The sequence below is a fragment of the Chelmon rostratus genome, chromosome 19 (genome assembly GCF_017976325.1).
Source record: "Chelmon rostratus isolate fCheRos1 chromosome 19, fCheRos1.pri, whole genome shotgun sequence".
In the NCBI taxonomy this organism is placed as follows: Eukaryota; Metazoa; Chordata; class Actinopteri; order Chaetodontiformes; family Chaetodontidae; genus Chelmon; species Chelmon rostratus.
The window spans coordinates 13,132,609-13,154,737 of record NC_055676.1 but is presented as its reverse complement, the minus strand read 5'-3'; the positions used below and the strand labels follow the sequence as shown (position 1 = coordinate 13,154,737).

The 22,129-nt window shown below is 43.7% G+C and overlaps 1 protein-coding gene across 1 annotated transcript in view; it reads left to right on the top strand.

Annotated features, from left to right (window-relative positions):
• The window catches only part of unc5c (unc-5 netrin receptor C), a 109,945-nt gene that overhangs the window by 43,101 nt on the left and 44,715 nt on the right, over positions 1-22,129 (top strand). The window contains exon 2 of the mRNA XM_041959809.1: positions 18,745-18,975. Within this exon, the coding sequence (XP_041815743.1) occupies positions 18,745-18,975 (231 nt within the window). The remainder of the gene's footprint in view (positions 1-18,744; positions 18,976-22,129) is intronic.

Genomic DNA, 22,129 nt, shown 5'->3' with positions numbered 1-22,129 from the left:
TGTCAAGTGGAGATAGGGTTATATTGAATTCTGAGATGTGTGTGTGTAACAATTCATATGTGGGTATAGTATACACACACGTTATATATAACTGTGGGAAGGGCAGTCATCCAAATGTATTGAATTACAGGCGTTTTTGATCTGTCACCTAAATGTACTCAGATAGCGACTTTAATAAATGTCTATACACTGTCCCTACAACCAATCAGTCAACAGCCCAGTGCCTCTGAATGGTCATACTGTACGAGTATAAAACATGACTCAGTGTGCAGCGGTGTCATGCAAGCCAAAATTCTTTAGAGTGGGGAGCTCTGGGGTCCTTTACCAGGAAAATAATGATGCAATTTTCTGCAATTTGACATATATATTCAAAACTCACTTATTCTTCTCTGCTAGCTTCTACACTGCTGCCACTTTTCTTTAAAAAAAAAAAAAAAAAGCTAAATCTTGTCTGCTTCACCCCAACCTTTTAAGGGGCATAAATTCAAATGAACAGACATATTGAAATTTGTACCTGCCAATAAAAAGCCCGGCCTCCCTGAAAAATCCATTGTCACTACTATCCCCAAATTTTCTAATTACTTTAGCTGGTATTAGCCAACTATGTTGCAGAATAAGCTATGCCTATATTTCTCAAATGCAATTAAGTCTGTATATCCAATTGCATTTCATTCTAGGAAAAGGGGATGTGTGACTTTCGCTGCTGTATGTGTTGTAAACAATGGCATCATTACAAGAATACATTCACTCATAATAGCGAATGATCACAGCAGCATATTATGAAATCAACAGTAATAAAATATGAATAAAAAATATATAAAATCCCCCAGCTTGAATGGGCATGATGCCAGAATCTACAGCTGGGGCTGCACTGAGGCACAGCTGTGCGTTAAGCTGAATGCTAACATCAGCATGCTAATGTGCTCACATTGGCAATGCTAACATGCTGATTTTCAGCAGGTAATTCTTAACCTTTTTGCAAATGAAGACTAAATTAGTTAGTTTTAGGCATTTCAGACAATTCCATCCTATTTGAGCCGCTTGAGTTGCTAAAAATTATTATTGTTATATCAATTTTTTGTGGTAAATTGTGATCTTGTTACTTATTTTAGGTCACATCATCCAGAATTATATATGTCTGTCCATGTATTTGTATGCAGACAGACTGCAGTAGGCAGACTTTGTGCTGTTTTTGTTACTACTGACTAATATGATCCGACAGTTAATGTCACTGTAGCAACTCTTCGTCGTCACTGTCGAGTGAAAACCTTTCATGTTTTAAATTCGGTTCAAGGATTACATGCTCTCTAATGGGATGAGAAAAACGTACACACCCTTGATTCATGAAGCCATGTCAAAACCGCTTAGATAAATGCAAAAACACATGGTCATCAAACTAAAAATGACTCAAAAGCAAGTGTAAAGTGCAACTCACGCCTTGCATGATAAGTAGTCATGTAATTACTTGCACCTTCTGACAGCTGAAAACAATAAAAGTGTATTTTTGAAAGGATTTCTTTCTTCGGTAAAGCTGCTTTCTCTGTCAACCGCGTGTAGCTCACATGAGCCTGGAAAAAAAAAACCCACTATGATCTGTGGAATCCTGATATGAACTGGAAACAGCAGTGGTCATTCCTTAACACAACCGCAGGGATAATTGGTTTTTAGGAAAACATCCTTTGGTAGATTTTCAAACGTTCTGAAAGGTTCATCCCTGTATGCGTCCTCTTTGATCTGTCAGCGTGATTTCCCTGTGAAGTTTCTTAGTGTATCTGTGTGTCTGCATTCATCTGAGCCATTGAATACAGGCTCCTGGATGGGCATGCCTGTGCGGTATGCATGTGTGTTTGCGTGTGCATTATTTCATGACTGAAGGCCATGTGTGTAGGAGTGTGTGAACAGTGACATCAAGGGCTCGCCATAGACAGGAACCCCATGGAGTTGCATCAGCATGACGGCTAGACACGCCATTATCTCATGTGGTTGTCATGTCTAATTTAACCTTTGAGCCTAGCCTGATTTATATAATTAAATGTATTAAATGCCCAGCATACAGTATGGAAGTCATATTTGAAAAATTACAAGCATTTTAAAACATTTCTTTTTTCATTTTTTTTCTCTTTCCATCACTCTCTCTCTGTCTTCCTCTTGCTCTGGTTTACTGGCGAGGCTTCTGTGTCGGTTGTGTTTTAAACACCTGCTTTGAGAACAGAGATCAGTCGTGTGGAAAAGCCCAACAGAAGCCTTCAAGGGCTACGGATCACATGCAAAGTCAAATATTTGGGTATGAAACGGCGGGGAGGTGTGGGGAAGAAATCTTTTCATCCCTCCTCCCCCAGATGAGGATTTCTGCAGCTGTCAGAATGCGTCTTAGGGTTTTGGGGAATGACTCCCAGCAGGTGACAGGGTGAGACATGTACACCAAAGAAGCTGATTACAATATCCCTCAGTTAGGCCAAGCAACTCACCGTTGTTGTCATACAGGGAAATATCACTGAATTTTAAGCTTCAGTGATGATATTCTTTCTGTATATCCCTCTGTAAGATCCTTTAGTTTGTATCTGCTTCTCTATACTTTGTTACCTTTAATTGTCTTCAGTGCAGACATTTTAAAAGCAGCACAGGTGGAAGATACAATACCTGAGCACCGAACGTGACACTGTAGAGGAATAACAAGAATATCTTCTGCTGAAGGCAGCACTTTTAACCGCACTTTAACCCACGTGCTGGTGCCTGAGGTAGGAGTCTTGAAGTCTTATTGATTGGTGAGAGTGAGAAACATTGTGAGATTGGTGCAGTGGCAGCAAAAATGAGGCAACCGTATCAGATTGTTGCGGCGAAGAGAGAGCTAAACTTTCAACCGGTCTTGAGCTGTAGGTAGTGGCTCAAAGTTGACCACAGATACAAGAAGCCAAGATGCTGCCTATGAGCTCTGCCTCATCAGATTTACGGAGGTCCTGACAACAGATTTGGCTTGAAAAAGGCTGGAAACAGAGAGGGCTTTTGTAACTAATGAAATTACATTGTGAAGGACTTCAGAACTAATCACCGGTTCCACTTCCAAATGTACAGCCAGGATTTACAAGATCACTCTGTCTCAGTTTTTTTTACCTCCCTGAACTTGACAAGACGGAGCTTTTGCCAAGAGAGCACTTTGAGGATCTTTCAGGAAGAGCCGCATAGATATGCTGGGAAAAGGACATCAGGGCGGCTTGAAAAATGGCGGATGGATGCATTTTACAGTAGCTCTCATTACCATAGTATATGTTAAATGCTGACAAATAGAAGGTATGAAAGAGAACAATCTGCATCACTCGCCCATGGAGGAATCTCATTTCAGCTGCTTGTATCTGCAGTGAGGTTCGGTGTGACACCAGGATAATTGGCTGAGTTTCTTTATGACTGTTGCCTGCTGTCATCTCTCTGCTTTAGTATTTTAGATATCTGCCACTGGGGAGTGTCAGAGAGATGAATGCGGTGGAGATGAGAAGGGGCAGCCTCCACTTTTTAGACTGCGGCGCTATCGCTATCTGTGGCTATTTATCTGCATTTCCCTGTGGGTGACAGGGAATGTGGCTGAGCTCGGCTCTGGCTGAGCTCCGTCCTTGGAAGTGGGTGAGCAGCGGACAGGCTGGGAGTCAGACAGATGCCCTCAGCTTACCACAGATCATTAATGCATGAGGAAGATGGAGATGGGCAGTATCCTGTTCCACTGGAGAAAAGGTCACAGCCAGTGGAGACTGCAGAGGAAAGACGACATGAGTTGAGAATGCAGGCAGATGCAAAGGATAGAAGTAAGAGGGACAGAAGAGAGGGAGGATAAAAAAAAGCAGATTATGAAGAAGAGTTTTGAACTTGATGCGATGCGTGGCACACTTTTGTGGGTGGATGTATACATGTGCATATGTGAACGTGAAGTTTTAGCATTTCACATAAGCAAAGGGGATAACAGAATATCTGATTTACCTTTTTAATCAATAACCAAGTTTTCATGGACTGCAGAAACCAACCTATTCTTTTCATTCTGAACAAGGCACGTTTTTAAATAAAGCTGTTTACATGGGTTGTTAATAGAACTGTGCCATTCATATGCCCATTCACATGCGATGGAACAGAGCCAAATCAAGGATGACAGATGGTCTCTCCATTTCAGTATTCATCCTCAAACCTTAAATTCCTATTGTGTTGCTGCTTTGGTTTATCCTTGTAGGCATCTTCATGCAAACCTGGAAAAAAAACCCTGATGCTTTGAGTACTTCTTTTTAAGGGTATGCTGTACATGAGAGTAGATTTTGATGGTGGAGCATCACAGGGGTGATTCCCCTGGGAAGAACACCAATGACACGCAGGGAGTTTCTCCTTAAGACTGCTCATAAACGAGGAAACGATGAAAGAGACAGAATGGCATGTCTTACCTGGAGATATTCTTTGGCATGCATCAGGATAAAGCATCTTGTCTTGTCTACATGGCTTGATAAGTGAAGTAGTTAGTGCAGCATTGCACTTCCATAAAGTTGCAAAAGACTGAAAAAGGATCAAAATGAATGCAACTTGTTCTGACTTTGCTTCAATATCACTGGAACCTACACTTCCCATAATGCAACTCAGTAGTGTATTTATTTAGACCCTCCCTGCCTGTGAATTTAGGCTCTAGCCTGCAAGTAGTAGTTGAGCTAGCTTGGTGATGTCACCTTTCTCTGGATAACCCTTTAATGTTGCAGCATTGCAGCACATTTCGCTAACCTCCTCCTCCATCTCCTGCTCCCTCGGTGAGTGACAGTGATGAACCATTTTGCGATTGCAAACAGTTCCACACAATACACACAATATCCATTATTAATTTTTTCCAATTTGTCCCCTTCTTGTTTAATTTTGCAGAGATGAGCATTTTCAGCCGCTGGTGCGAATTTGTCTTGTGAGGGTGCGCATTCCATACGAGACGCTGGAATCCGCTCTGCTCAAGCGTGGCTGTGTAAATGGCTGTTGTGGCTGGGAGGTCGGGATGTTGTGGCTGGTCTTGCCTGTCCCTCCACAGCCAGCCTCTGCATGTCCGTGGGGGGGCCGTAGCTTGCTTTCTGTTGCCGGACGGTGGAGGTGGTGGGTGGGGGAGTGTGGAGGGAGAGGGCACGGGGAGGGGGGTGAGGGCACATACTTGCTCCTCATTGCCCCTGCATTATATGTGGTTGACCTATTTCAGCAGTGAGCGGCAGAGGAGAGGAGAGAGCTGGGAGGGGCACAGGGCAAAATCACAGGCTGACAGAAGCCCCCTGGTGAGCTGAGCTGGGTGTGTGATTCCCTAATGCAGTCACCCCCCCTCCTCACACACACACACACACACACACACACACACACACACACACACACACACACACACACAAAACAAACACACACACACTAACTGCTCTCCATCCCTCCAAGTGTTTTTGCCTCTTAACACATCCATTAACAGGTGTGAGGTTTGTGCGTGCTTCATTCGTGCTTTATTCATGTGTGTTTGCATGTATGCGCATGTGAAACGTATGTCAGAGAGTTTGTGTGTGTGTGTGTCTGTTTGGGCAACGGATCAACATTGCAATACTGTTTCTACACAGCAAGTTCTTCCAAAAGGGACCATTCGGTGTTTTTAATGTCCAAAACCTCCCATGGGTGTTGAACCGAAAGCCTTTGCAAATGAACAACATTTTCACATTCATCAAACACTCCAGTGAGCTCTTGTATGGAAATCATTTGCGTTTTCCGCACATTTGTTCAGGTTTTTCCTTTGGCACTTATTTGTATGTGTGACTGTGTTTGAGCGTGTGGGTCTGCGACCCTGGGCACACGGAGACATCTGCAAAGCACGAACGCGAGCGCGCCCAAAACTGCAATGAGAACATGTCAGATGCGATGTGATCACTCAGGCCTAATTCTGACGTGGTTTGCGGACGCACGGGACCACATGTAAAGAACGGCCTCATTGTTGCTGTATTTGGCAAGACAAAGCTCCCAAACACAACAACAAAAGCCTTCACCAGAGGCAACTTTCCATCTTCTTTCTTGTTTCTCCCTCTCTCTGATTTATAACAGCATACTGCACTTAAGTTTTTCAACTTTTTCTTGTGGTTTTGGGTGCTTTTTTTTTGGGGGGGGGGGGGGGGGGGGGGGGTATAACCAGTACTGTAACCAGTATACAGATTTTCACTCCACAGAAGAAAATTAAAATGTGAGCCGGGCAGCAGAATCTTATCCAAAGTGGTCACTCACTCAAGAAATATTTGACTCAGGGTCCAGGTGTAAACTGCCTTCTATCTCAGCCGGATATATAAAAAAAAAAAAGTCCGGATATATCTGATGCACTGATACCACGTTTGAACAGCGTCACATTGACAATATCTTTGTTTATGTGTGTGTAGACATGGCTTTGTATGTCCACTTTTGCCAGTGTTTATTATACCATAAAGAAGCAGCACAATTACTGTACATTTATCCATACGGCTCTTTTTTGGAATAAGCCCCCCTCCCATCCACATAACCACGCACGGAAGCCACGGGCAGGCAGGCAGGGCAGTGACACCAGTGAGAAGCGGCCATTTGGCTTAGCAAGGCTGCAATCGATCATCCAAGATGGGTATGCTGTAGTGCACTGTATAAGAGCCAATGTGAATATGATACCCTATCCAAAGTGTAATAGCGGCTATGTTGTCATTCCTCTGCAAGCCAATATTACAAGGGATAGGAACCATGTGAAATGGGCTGAGACAACAGCTTTTTTCTTGTTCCCACTGAAGCCGGTATAACAAGCCTGACATGTTGGTTCGCCAAATCCAGCACACGTACAGTATTTGAGGTGCAGGATTTGCGGTTTTGTTGAGGAGTCTCTACTCTATGAAATGAAAAAGGGCTTTGCACATAAGGGAGGCCCCCAAATTAATCAAGTGCGTGCAAGCTCCCTCGTCAAGTCCCGAGTTAGCAGCCACTACCCTGCTGGAATCGTACATGTACCTACTGTGGCCTGTGTGCAGCAAACAGCATGTTGCAATTCCCCTGAATGCTTACAAAGCCCTTTTCATTTTAGGCACAAGCCCATTAAGCATTCTGGTACCGTTGAATAAACATGCAGGATGAAACAGAAGCGGTATGGAAATACAAGGGGAAAATTCCGCACCACAAAAACTATTGTGAAGCAGCCAAACATGTTGCAATTCCTGCTAAATTCCAGCCTTGCTCATTTCAGTGAGCTCAGCAAATGCGCCACATGTACAGTGTCGAGAGACGAGAGTATCCTCATACAAGGGAGAAATTCTTTAGTGCACGTCGAAGAACAAGTATGTCACAATTACAAGGATGCAAGGCCAAAGAAACTTTTTTTTTTTTTTTAGTTCTGAATGCGAGCTGACTATGAAGTGTTCTCAGGATTGCAGATTCAGTATGAGGAGCTGCATTAATGATTGTTTTAATTCATGGGAAAATATGTCTGCAGCTGAACCAGTTTAGCCTACTGCATGTGTGCAAGTGTGATGACTCCTGCTCCTCACTGAGACGAAGGCATGATAATATGTTGGGCGCACCAAAATCCATGAGAATCCAGAGAAAGAATTATAATGAAGCAACCTGTTGGAAAAAAAGAATAAAGGAAGTCTATTATGTAGATCAGCTACACTTAAGGACAATAACAGTGCTGCACTGACTCTGGCCATGCCTCCTCCATCCTTTTATGACAAACAAGATGTTCATCTTTTACAGTCACAGAATGAACAATCATGTTTAGAACCAACAGTGAGGTCTGTAGAGCACAATAAAAAACCCAAACGCTGCATTAGTGGAGTATTTACAGTAAAAGACCATCTGAGTTGATAGGAACAGCTGTCAGAGTTTCCCGAGCAGTCTGCTGAGAAAATCTGACTGCTGATCTGCTGATCGGGGGGTTTTGATAGCGAGACTTGTTAGAACTCACGCTAACATTAGCCAGCTTCATCTGCGTCTTTGCTGCACCATTCTCAACAGAAACACCATCATGTTTTTTTTTTTCCAGAGCTCCGTCCAACACAGTAAGCAAAGAGCTGTTGTAAAGCGGCGAGCTTGTGTAACAGTATTAAGATTTTAACAGCATTACAGCCATATCTAACACTTAAGCTGTTGGGCTCAAAGCAGCATAATAAATTGCTGGTAAAGGGGATAGAGTTTGTGTTTTGTGTGCATTTGTGTGTCTGCGGTGCCATGTGCATGTGTGTTTATACATATATATATATATATGTGTGTGTGTGTGTGTGTGTGTGTGTGTGTGTGTGTGTGTGTGTGCGCGCGCATGTGTGTGCATGTATTTACCCTCAGGGCCAGATATAGAGTCATGTCTATTAGCTGGCTATTGCGGCTGGGGTCTTGTTTTTATTATCAGCATCATAATGGTGGTGTGTGTGTGTGTGCGTGTGTGTGTGTGTGTGTGTGTGTGTGTGTGTGTGTGCCCTTTAATATATCACCTCCTGCTCTCCCTCTGCTGATCCCGGGGCTAAGATTTATGATTCTGCATTACATCTGCCTTGTCACATTAATTCATCCATCACACACAGACACATGTACACGCACGCAACCCCCCACTCCACTCCAGCACACCACCCCAACCTGCGCATACACACACACACACACACACACACACACACACACACACACACACACAGTTACACCATCAAAGCCTGCATTAGGGCATACACCCATGTTTGGTGTATTACAGCATACAGTAAATCCTGATCTTTCCATTTCCCATCCCATCTGAGGTCTTTAGTAGATGGCTGCAGGTACCTTTATTCAGCTCAGCAGCAGGGCTGGGGACACAGGAGAGGATGCAGTTCCACAGAGAGAGCATTTGAAGAAAAAAGAGAACTTCTCAAACACACCTTTTCCAGGTTTCTCACCTTGCGATTTGATTGACGAGATGGACGAGAATGCGATGGAAGAGGTTGATGTGTTATGGGGGGTGTGTATGTACGTGAGTGTGTGTGTGTGTCACATGGGAATAAGCAGGCAACCAGATTCAGCGACAGACTGCGCTCTGGGGACTAAGTCTCACACATTCTGACACACTTCCAGTCTGTAGTGTCCTTCAGATAAAGTGTTGCCAGGGATCTTTTGTGTGAGGAGGGTTGGATATTTGAGTGCTTCAGGATATGTGTGAGGTGTGTGTGCGTATGTGGGGGGTGGGACACACTCTTCTGCATCGTTTCATTCTTGCATTGTGAACACATGTTAAAGAATGACTGATGACTATCTTTTGTCGCTGTCGTTTGGACTGAGTGTTATTATTGTCATTATGCGTTCACGTTTGCGCGTTAATGTCTCTTCTAACCTTGTCTTGGTGTTTAAAATTGGTAATTCAAACACACGGATGTCTGCCTCTGCTGGCGTCACTGCTTTGTGCATCAAGAAAAAGAAATCTCTTAAAAATATGTCCATATAAACTTTAACATCAGTATCAGTATTGTAGAATAATGGTGCATTAAATTTTAAAGTCCTTTGAGTAAAGAACGATGACTACTGTAAAGGATAGGTTCACATTTTTTCAAGTCTAGCTTAAAACAACACAGAAAGACGCATCTAAATGACCAATTTATGTGGCAAGGGAAGGCTAGAGGAGACATAAATATAAAGATCATTAAAAATGTGATCCTATCCTTTAACTTTTCAACTGCTGTTTAATTTTACATGAGCATTCATATGTTTTGCACGCTATTAATTTGCCGCAAACCTATTTTGCAACCTAGTTAGTCAGCCATTACAGTAACGTTGTTGAGTGTAAGGAATAATATATAGAGTTGGTTATACACAATAGAACACTTAACACTTAAGGAAAGCACTCTCAACTTGTACTGTACACGTCTGCAACTTTGTCTAAGTAAGACTGATGAGCAGGTTGCCAGGTTGTCTTTTCAGGGTTGTAATTCGACTCAGAAAATGAATAATTTACTGTTCATTTTCTTGGATATCTTAGTTAGCAAAGTGCTCGCAATGGTGGTGAATGGCATAGTGACTGCTGAGAGATTTTTTTCCTGCTGTCTCTTTGAATCTATTTCTTTGTCTCCTTCAGCGTTGCTTCCAATCAGACGCTGTAATATAAAACATTTTCCAATGTAGCTCTCGTATTAGGCTGGATGTGCCGGTACACTGTGGCACTGGAACAGTGACTTTAAATTGTGGCACTAAAAATAAAAATCTGTCACTGAAAAACCTGAAACATGAACAAAAAAATCTGAAGATTGTCAATATGTCTCAGTTCAGGTTATATTTTTGAAGTCACTATCGTAGCTCTATGGTAAATCATGTTGATTTTTTCTTTTCCCCCTTTTTGATGTGATGTTGTTGTAGATGTGAGATGTTGAATTTGTGGGAACTTTTCTCAGGCAGTGTCTTTATTGGGATGTTACAAGTTCGTAGTTATTATGCAGACACTTCTTTACATCCACAATGACTTTTCTAGGGTTTATTCTGTTGCTAAAAGAGTGATGTAGCCTATTGTGATATTATTTTGTGATGATACTGTCCTCTTCTGCTTGTATGTTTTGCATTCTGATCCTTTGGCCTTTCACTGGTGGCAGCCCGCTGCTCTGGGCCAATTAGCCGAAGTAGAGGCATCACATCAAGCTATTGGGCACAGTGAGGGGTCAGAGAGTGCGACACGTCTCCTCTGACAAGAACCGCCTCACTCCACAGCCCACCGGTCGGTATGGGGTAGGGTGATGGCCCTGTCTGGCTTTGGGCACCCAGGGGTGTGACATGTGACAAGCGAATGGGCATGCCAGTTTGTGCTAAAAGGACCAGTCGTTATGACTGCAAGTGAAGTGAAGCAAGAGGCTCTTGTATGCATTGGCTTCTTTAAAACTGTATTTAAGTGTTTGTGCATCAGTGAGTGTGCACGTTTGGCAGGCAGTGGGTGGGCGGGGAAGCACAGGAGCATAACACATATTCATATTGACACCTGTCATTGAGGCCTTCAAGCATAAAGACAGCGAACACAAAACCTGCATGAAGTTAATTGGGGTTTTCTTTTGGGACCGTGTGTATGAAGCCTTGTACTACCTCTTTGGAAGGTGTTAGGTTGGACCCCTCCCATCTCCCTCCTCACACCCCTTTACCTCTCTTGTCTCTCCCGTGGACTCCGCTCAGAGAGCGATGTCTGCTCCGTACCGCACCGCGCCGTAAATTAGTCCCGGGTGGTGACATGGTGCTTGCTGGGTAATTTGGACAATGGGGCGTTTGACAGCTCACCCATCACGGCTACAGCGCCCCAGGGAGCCACTACTCCTCCTGAGCTTTTCTCTCTCTCCTTGCGCTCTCCTCTCCTCCCTCGGTGCTGATGGAGTGACTCTCTAAGTAGCAGCATCATTCTCCAATCAACCACCAAAATGGCTTTTCATCCAGGAGGGAGCAAATGGGGGCGAAGGGAGGGAAGTGGAGAAGGTGGGAATATATACGTACAGTGCAGAGAGGATGATGATAAACCATAACATCTGGAGAGTTGAGCAGAAAAAACTCTTAGAAAGGCAGTAGAGAAATTGAGATGGTGAGATTGTGATGCATGTGAGTAAGAGCGATGAAATAACCCCAAAATGAGAATAAATAGATAAAAAGATTTGACTCAGTCATGCATTAAAAAGCTTTAATAGCCACTTTAAGGATATACAAATAACCAGCGTACAATCACACTCTCAGTATAAAAGATTAAATTAAAGGAAAACGGCTCATGCTTTGTAATTGGCAATGATAATTACTTGTTTGTTCGTCAAAGCAATGTGACCTTTGCCCGTCTGAAATAAAAAGGCCTGCATTGTTCTTCACACTTGTAATTTGAACGTCTTGCTCTTGGAACATTTTAACCAGTCGAACAGGGTTGATTTCAATCCCGCTTTGGTGCTATTTGTGCTTTTTACAGATCACTCATCCTTCTCATATTCATCTCAGCCTCTCTCAGGAATTACTTCATCTCTGTTAGTCATGGATTGAAAAAGTTTGCTCGCATTATCCCATTATACAAAATCTGGTGAAAAAACAGATTTTAAAAATGCTGTATCCACTGCAAAAATTCAGCTTTTCATGTATAGATTTCTCACTTAAATGGAATTTGGCTCATTTCCATTTGCTCCCCGTGTTTATCTTCCATCTAATGGATGTAACGTCCGTCCAGTCTTTGTTTACAAGAGGATCTTTATTACTGGGGGAAACAGTGCATTCACAAAACATTAAGATATGCAGTAACATAAAAGCTGGGTGACAATCAGTGTAAACTTCTATTGCATAATTAGGATAGTAATATTTAGGGGGTTAAAATTCGCAAGAAAAAAAAGGATGAAAATGATGAGCCTTAATTGTCATGATGCTTTGACCTTGCCTTTCCTGGCGCTGTGATGTGACTGGACAGACAGTGGCCAAGGCCTAGCATGACCCTGGCAACCACCAGCTGCCTCCTGCCAGAGTGCAGCCAGAGAGGACCCAGTGAAGGTCAGGGATAAGCACCAGAGAGAACATGTAAACACCCCCAATGAGAAAGATACAACCGGCCGTGCAACGGCGGGAAGAGAGAAATGGTACGCTGCTCTGAAATTGATTACACAACTTAATGACTGCTCTCACCATATGTTATTTTTATATGAGATTCTCCGCTTTTCTGTCCACTTAATCACTTAAGGTCACCGTGGGAGAGGGATGAAAGAGGGAAGTGGTGCTAGTAGATTTTAAATACTCCTCCTCAGGCCCACTCCCCAACACTACGACTGCTTTCTTCTCAGCTGTGTGTTTACACTTTACTGCACTGGGATGGATCAATTTGTGCAGATTCATTTTTCCAATTACATCACATACTCTGGTGGAGATAAGACCCATGAATTGGACCACTCCATAATGCCCTGATTGAATTATTCATTTGGTTTATTTGGCGGCTTTAGAGTACGTGGGCTCTCCCTAGTTCATTTAGATTCCGGCCCGCGACGGGGCGGCCGTGACCTGTGAGCCGATTTGGGAGGTTTAAGTCGGACCCACCTGACTTTTAACTTTAGGGAATGTCCCCTTGTTTGTCTCGACTTCTCCTCCCCCGTTAGGCTGTGTGATAGCAGGATTCCCTAGAGATGAAATATGAGTGTGCTTAGCACGCCCCAGCAGAGAGGCTCGGATAGGACGGGGGGAAGGAGGGGTCACTGGGCCCCTAACAGTAATCAATAAATACCTGCTGCAGCCAAGCGTTAGATGGGGCCCTGCGGACAATGTGTGTAGACACATTAGTGTATATAAAGCACTTGGCTGGAAAGAGACATTAGAGTGGAAGGAAGCCTGCGATCAGTTTGCCTGTTTCTCATTGAGCTTCTAAGAGAATTTGCTTTTAAACAACAGCCATACATATTGATTTAAAGCACTGGGATGTATGGGGCCAATACTAACAAGTATTGACTAAAGAAAGTCGTTACCATTGATTAATGTTCACTCAATATAATGGGTAGGTGTGCTCAAAGCACATTTATAGGCAGATCTGATTGACAGTCTATTTATCCTGCTTCGATAGACATGACAGCTGAGTGGTTTATTATTCTGCTTGACCACTCAGCTGCAAACCACCTCTTGTCCTCCCCCATTGTGGCATAGCAAAACATTGCCTAGTAAAACTCCCTGCCGTCTACGTATGTGGACGACCACTTACCAATCTTTTTCACTGTCTGTAGCGGGAATGTGCATGTGAGGGATGAGAGGGATGAGCAGAGAGAAAGGCAAGAGGAAAAGAGAGGTAGGGTTAGGAGGACAAATAGGAATAAAACAGGAATGAAGAGGGAGAAGATTTATGCCAGCGTTCATCCTTGTTCAGCTTGACTCTCTCCTGATTGAAGGGAAACATTGGCCCCTCTGATACAGTGCTTTCCTTGGGACAATAAATCTGCGTGAGCACAGATAGAAGAGAGAGAGCTTATCTTGCGCCGCCGTGTCAGAGCCAAGCATTCAAAAGCTGTTATCACAGACACTCACGGACAAAATATATGATATAAGAAATACAATCTTACAAATATTCAGCATATGCGTACAGTGCAGGGAGACAGGTGCTAGACCCACTGTCGTGCTGCATATATAGTACATACAGTAGAATAGTATATGGTATAATCTGTGTGTATTTGTGGCATGATGGTGACAATGTTAAAGTATTACACTCTTGGTTTTTGCATAATAAGAAATAATTGAGTAGTGTTTTGCTATCAAATATTTGCATGTTAAGTATGTAAATGCTCCTCTTTATGCATCAGCCAATGCAAAATGTTCCTACAGAAATGATCTGTAAAACATTCACTGACAATAAAACATCTGTTCATGGCAAATAAACCATGATCAACTTTCTTTATGGTTATAAGACAAGGTTGCACATACAGTAGGTTCCCTCTAGACGTCTCTTACTACACCTGCGGTGGTCAAACTCCAACACCAATATCAGTAAACTGCAAAAAACTTAGTGTATTCCAGGTTTTTGATGTGAAAAGTTGCAGGAAAAGCTTTATTGGCAACGCTGTGCTTTTTATTTGGATAGATTTCAATGATCCCCCCCCGTGATTTGGATGGGAGACCTTATCTCCAGTGTAACAACACAGATGGAGTCCCATTGTTGGTGACTCAGTACATAATAATCTTGTGTGTGCTCTGCCTTGAAACGCTGCTTCTGCTCACTCCTGAGAAGTCTGCAGAAATCCTTCTTGAGCTGGCAAATTTCCAGAGCATCTTTCATGGAAAATCGACTTTGGCTCCTGTTTACACATGATGTCAACATGTAAAATTACCGGAGCTATTATGGTCTAAAGTGCATTTGTGAGAAGGCGATAGAGGAGCAGCTGAAGCCCAGGACGAAGCCATCGCAGCCTGGACACTAACTCGATGTCTAATGTGTTGTAGCTGTTCTGTCATCAGTTTTCACTGCCCTCAGCACAATAGACCTCATTAATGTAACATATTGGTCCAGTAATCGCACTATGCTGATTGCACAGGTGAGGAGTAACATTTACAGTAAGTAATATCTTTCAGGAGCTCATTTCAGGGTATGCTTGAACTGCATTTGCTGGATGATTCTTCATATAGCCATCCAGTGCTCGTTTCTAATAGAAACCACTGATGTAAGCTGGTCTTAGGCCCCTGTTGTGTCTAAGATTCAGTGAGATGATGGTCACTCAGACAACGTCAAAGGAAAATACAGTCAATACAAACTTATAGAAGAAATGTGAAGTATAGGAAAGTTGGCTCATTGTACGGGTCACTCAGGTCTTGGCGAACTACCACATACTGAATAGAGCAAACTGCTACAGGCCGCACACTCTAACCTCGTACATTTCGTGTGAATTTCAGTTTGTTTGTGTCTGGTGTGGGTGTCTTGCTCTTCTCTGCGTAACGGTTTAAGGATTTATGTAACACGGATGCTCTTTTTTTAGCTCAAGATGTGCCTCTTTGTGTGCACATTTCTTTCAGAACTTGTTTTGTGTCTTATCTCTGAGACGGGCGCTTTAATATGTGGCTGTGCCGGTGTTATGGTTTGACTTGGATTTGCTAATGTCCAAAATGTAATCATCTCTTAATGTTGCTCCACTCCCACAGCTATTGGAATTGACTCAAGCCACAGAGGGGCTGACTGCCAAGACCCTCTCATACCTCTCTTCACTCCCACTTGCTATGCTTGGATTAATTTGATTCATTCTTATCCTTTTTTTTTTTTTTTAATTGTATTTCCAGAGCATTTTGCCCTCCACCTGATGAATTCATTGACAATGCAGGAAGGCAAATTTTATTCATTCTTTAGCTTTATTTTCAGGGCAATGTGCAGTTAATTTATCTTCCAAAACTTTTTGTAGTTGGGACGTGGAACTGATATAAAATTCAACTAATATTCAATTTGAGTCTTAAAATATTCACTAATAAGACTTACAATGTGAATTAGGAAAACTCGCCCAATTACAGAGCAAAATACAATTTGAATAAAAGTGCTGCGAGGACATATTTCATTAAATTTTAACTACTCAATATGGAGGCAATTTCTGATTAAAATCAAGCCGCAGAATTACAACTGCTTGGAAAAATCCATATTGCATATCAAACAGTGGAGTCATGCTGTATTAATGTTCCTATTAAAGGGATATGACGCTAAAAACGAGAGGGGGAAGTATTTCATAATGCATAGAAGTATGGTAATAACTTCTGCAGTTGTCGAGTGTTCGGTTTGCGATTATACACAGCGTGGCTGTGTATATGCACAGAGGTTGCATCATCTTGAACACGGCGATGCCCCTAAACTGTTTTATCATGAACTCTGCTCATTGCATATGAATGGAAGCAGAGGGAGGGGGAGCCAGAAAGAAGCAATGTTTCTGTTTGAGCTTGTTGTTGCTCCCTGTGTTCTGTTCACCAGGGAGGGAGGAGGGAGGTGCTGGGATGCTGGGTGTTGGGTTTTGCGGAGGTGGGTGCGCGGGGGGAGCAGTATGATTGGTAAGAGTCAGGCTCTTTCATTTTGTCATGTGGTGTCTTTTTTCATTTCTCGGCTGATTTTTCACTGGAGGGCTAGTTCCATTCACTCGAATTTATTTTTTTCCTCGCGCCGAGGAAGTTGATGAATTCGAATAACTGTGAGCAAGCTTGTGTGTGTGCGCGCACGTTGACGCTCGCGAGGGGTGCGCATGTGCGCGAGGCGAGCGCCTCTCTGTGTGTGCAAGGGAGCGACGCTTTCATGGCTGTCTCAGATCTCTCCACCTCGACAGAGCGACGGAGCCAGGAGGGAGGGAGAGAGATGGAGAGATAATGGGAATGGAGGGTGAAAGAAGGCTAACACAATCTTTAATGAGTTTCCTTGGCTTTCTTTGCCTGTTTCTGGGTCAGGGTCCCCTGGCTGAGGATGTGGGTGGACTGAGGACTATGGAGCAGAACAGAGCAGAGTAAGCCAAGGTCTGCTGAAATATACTTCTACATTAAAGAGTCATCACCTACATAAAGACATAGAGGATGAAAAGCTCAGCCGTGTTTCTCTCGTTGAGACACCAGAGGCTGAAAGATAATAAAAAAAAAGCTAATGAACTTGTTCCAGCTCTTCATTACAGTCACACAAACACTGGTGGCTGCTCTTAAATGTCAGAGGTCACCTGAGGCTTTATCGCCTTTACTCAATTAGCAGCAGAGTAAGGAGCCAAATAAGAAGTGAAGCCAGTTGGAACTATTTTCTGATGAAAGTCAAACGCTAAACATGCTAAAACGGCATAACCCAGCGTCACACGCGCACCCACGCGCCGCACACAAACACTTTCATAACAGTATACACAGACAACCCCCCCCTCCTCCCTCCCCTCCCCCCGCGGTGAGGATAGCTTTGGTCATTTTCTGATTGGCTCCCCCCCTGCCCTTTCATTTCCTAGCAATCAACTTCAATCTGTGGCAGGTATGGAGGGAGAGATAACATTAGAGAGACATCGTGGGGAGATATCTGCTCAGCCGAGACGTTATTTAGTGCTCCCGAAGCATCCAGGAGGCAACCTCTGTCAGACAACAAGGCTCCAGCGAGTCCGCACAGGACAGGGAGGCGGGTGGATAGAAGGACATGGAAGAATTACTGATGGGCTGATAAACTCTTTTGTTATCCGAACGGTCTGCCTTCCTGTTTCTGTCCTCCTGTGCTATGTTTCTGTCTGTCTGCCCAACTCCGTTTCGATGTCTCAATCTATGTCTGTCTGGCTGACTTACTCTCACCGTCTCTCTCTGGCCTCCCTCCCTCTCTCTCTCGCTCACCTTCTGTTTCCCACTGTATCTCTGTCTCTATTACTCTGCCTCCTTTCTTTCACACTTGTGAATAATTGATGTCTACCGGTTCGATGGTAAGAATAGAACAGTTCTGGAGGTGACAAATGGGGTGGCGAATAGGCTTCATCCTCCACTCTTCAAAGAGTTAGAAAGTTAGCCGCGCTCGCTCGTGGGTGTGCGCGCCCGTACGTTCGTGCGCTTGCGATGTTTTGCGAGCATTTGTTCGTGTTTGTGTGCGAGCGAGCGAGCGCACGCGTACACATGCAGTTGTGTGTATGTGATTTAAGACAGGGAGATGAAAGGGAGCTGTAATTACAGGGAAGCGTATCTGTCTACTGCAGAAGTATCCGAGGAATGGCACAAACTGGGCCAAAAGCCTGAGGTCATTAGATCTGCTGCATGTGTGTGTGCATGCGTGCGTGTGTCTGTAAGCCTGTGTGTGTGTGTGTGTGTGTGTGTGTTTGAGAGAGCGAGAGACAAAAGCGAAGAGAAATACAGAGAGAGAGAGAGAGAGCAAGAGAGAAAATGGGAGACAGAGAGAGATCAGCTTATAACTTCAGTTCCTCAGAGTCAACCTCTGAACTCCGCTTCTCATTATTGGCTCTGCCTCGCTTTCGTTTCTCAGCAGTAGCTGGCTGTGGTTAGGCCAAGCAAGGCCCGGTTTCTGTAAATCCTTGCAGCCTTATTGCCTGAGAGGAATCCCAGAATTTCCTGCGCTCTAAAATACACTTGTGTAAACATTCCAAAATATCAAATGATAGGGATTTCACTGTGTGCTGTGCGAATGGATAATCCCATGCAAAGACTGCGGTTATAATACACTGTCCCACTGTCTCTTGTCTGCTTTCCTTTCTCTCCCAATCCATCCATTCTCCCTTTCTGGGGCTTTCTGCCTCTCTTGTCAACCGATCCCTCCCTTTATCTTTCCTTTTCATCTCTCTGTCCCTCCCTTCCTCCATCTTATAACCATCTCTCTCTTCACAGTTGACGATGACTTTATTGGCCTCGGCGATCTGCCGGAAACCTTCCCCTCGGACCCCCCTGAGCCGCTGCCCGTCTTTTTGATGGAACCAGAGGAGGCCTACATAGTCAAGAACAAGCCGGTCAACCTGTACTGCAAGGCCACTCCGGCCACCCAGATCTACTTCAAGTGCAACAGCGAGTGGGTTCACCAGAAGGAGCACACTGTGGAGGAGCGGGTTGACGAGAACTCCGGTCAGTAAACAGATCCACTATACATATATAACAAATATGCATTCGCAAATGTGTTTTAGGAGACATGATGCGGCACAGATATCTGGGGTTTAGTAGTCTAAACCTAATATTAGTTGAATGTAGGATGTAAAATCCTGTGGTTTACATGCCCAAACATTCACTCCAGCGTGACTTCTGAGCATGTGAAGAAGATCACACCTCCTGGACTGGCAAAAGTGTTCGCAGATATAATTCAGGTGGCAAATTAGTAGCATAATCTTGTTTTGTAGGAGGTAGGGTTGATGAAAACATACATACAAATACCTAAAAATGTGTGCACAAACAAATCCAGATCAACCTTGCAGGCCAGTTTATTTGATCAGCTAGTGGCATCAACCTTACCTGCAGAAAAGACTTGACTTTCGTTTGACGCACCGCCTCTGCGGTGTGTGAGCACGCCTTTGTGTGTGTTTATGTACATGCTTGTAAGCATGGAGAGGAAGTAAACCTAGTGAAGCTCCAGCAGGGTTGTTTTCCACAGAATCCAGGCCCCAAAGGCACCAGAGCCATTACACACAACAGCCCAGCACTGATTGGCCGCATTCAGCTGCTGTATTGGAAATTGAGTTCTTTCTGTCGCCCACAGGTACCAATCACATCGCATTTACCCTTTTCATCCCGCTGTTTTGCCACACACATGCCTGCACGCTCGCAAACAGACACGCTGACAGACACGTTGCTCCTTCACTCGAATGTGAATGTTTAGGCACGCACTTACATACACTTCAAGGACCGGCGTTCTATTGCTTTATGTATCTGAGGAACTTGATGCAAACGCCTCCCAAGTGCTCTTTCCCCGAGCTGTTTGAAAAATGCAGCATTGTTGCAGCACAGGTACAAGATACAGTAGCAGTAGTGTATAAAAGGAGTACTGGAAAAAACAACCTGAATCCCAACCTGAAATCCTTTCATTTTGACCTAGTGTACTTTAGGAAGAATACACAGATCTGAGGATGTGTTTCATGGTTTTGATTATGACAAAGAAGAGGTTGAAGGCAGCAGTGGCTCTTAGCCTTTTGTGTCAGAAGGTTTTGTGCTAAAAGCATCAACATGGAAAACAACCCACACATCATACATGCACCCACTCTCCACAGCCATATCCACGGGCTATTTACTGCACAGATATTCATTCATTTATGCTCTTGCACCCCACACACACTCACACACATGCAGCACCACAAGAGCCCAGTGGATGTGGGTAGCCTCTCTCAGCCCACTCCATTGCTCTCTGATTTCCCAAGATTGACAGAAAAGGCGCACCGATAGAAACTAGCCAGCCTGGTCAATACCACCGATAGAGTAGCCTGAAGAAATTGGATCTCTCTCTCCTTACCCTCCTCTCCCCCTACCCCTGTGTTTTTCCTTTTTTCTTTTCCACTCTAGTCCTGTCTCTGTGTCTTAATTTCATGTAGGTGAGAACTTGTGATCTTATGAAAATACGACCAAATGAGAGATAATGAGATTAAGAGAGTGCAGGAGACTTGAGAGAGAGTGAGGGCCGAGACTGCAAATGGTGATGTTTGGCTACAAGCTGCATCTGCTGCATCTTCATCCAGATGTTTGACGCACCCGTAGGACAAGTGAGGTGCCGACCCATCATATGGTTTGTGTCCATTACATGTTGGAACTTGAAACAGAGTAGGGGTCTTGAAAACAACAGGAGGTCGGGCAATGGATTCATCCATTTTTGTCCAGTGTAAATCACGAAAATAAGTGCCTTTACACGGTATTTTCTTCTCATCAAGGGTGAAATATAGCGGCAATAAAAAGCAGTCAGCTCCCCCATTGGAAGTTATCATGTTTTATTGTCTTGCAACATTGAATCAAAGTAGATTTAATGTGGCTTCTCCAACTGAAAAAGACCCTTTAATGTCAAAGTGAAAACAGATCTCTACAAAGTGATACACTTGTATCTGGAACAACTTTTAGTGAGTTAGTATTGTGGAAAAACACAGTGTCCAAATGTGCAAAGCATCTACTAAATACTGACTTGAAGGGAGTGAGTACTTATCCCAGCAAGTATTTTGTATTTTATATTTATAATGAATTGAAACCACTGTTCCCTTTTTCCGTTGTTCAGTGTCAGAAAAGCCACGTTGAGCCTACTTTGATTTAGTGCTGTAGCACAATAAAACACTGACATTTTCAAAGCTTTTTATAGGCACTACATGACGCAAATAACAGCAATTTTTTTCTATGTTTGCGTCATGGAAACAGCTACCTGCTAAAGGTATAATTTGTACGTCACTAGTTCCTGTGCAATTTGACAATATGAGGCTTGGTTCACTGATGACCTTTTCCTGCACAGTGTTTTTCACAGCATGGAAGAACAGACCTGCAGCTCTTGCAGGGCCACATATACAGTACATACAGTAGGTATATGTTCTGTCCACAGGCTTTTTAATTCAATGGATGTGAGACACAGTGAGCCATGTGGAGCCCATGTGGCACACAAGCACCTGGCACACCAAAGTACAATACATGCAGTAAATAATACTGATTGCTATCTCAAGTGGTGTATTTGGATGTTATTGTCTTCGAAGCAGCAGGTGATTGCATGTAGAAAATAGATGAATAAATGAAAGAGCAGCAGCCAGTTAACACAACAAAACAGCAGAGAAAATATGTGCTTGACAAAAAAAAGTTCTATTTACACAACTGGCAGGACGGGCTGTCGATGCACGTGTGCAAAAGAGTTGTAGTTTTGCTGTTCAAGTCCAGGTGAGGAGCAGTAAAGGCGAGTTTTATGCACATGAACATGTGATGAACCTCTCTGATATGAACTGAGGCCCGTTTTCCATTAGAAATAATGGGGATTCGCACAAAAAGATGCCGTAGATTTAGAGCACATGCACACAGCTTTGCCGAGCAGGAGGCAACAATGGAAAAATGGCGTGATGGAGCAAAGAGTGATGGCAGTTTTTATAAATGGCCTTCTCCGCAGGGATGCCATGGCCTGATCACAATAGCACTTACCGTTTAGCATTTACCTCCCGGTGTTGAGGGCAGGTTACAGTCTGCTGCGGGCATTGATCGGAGCAAATGAGCAGCAAATTCATTATAAGTAGACACAGCTAGTGTGATATTCACTGGAGACAGCTTGTCACTCTCTCTG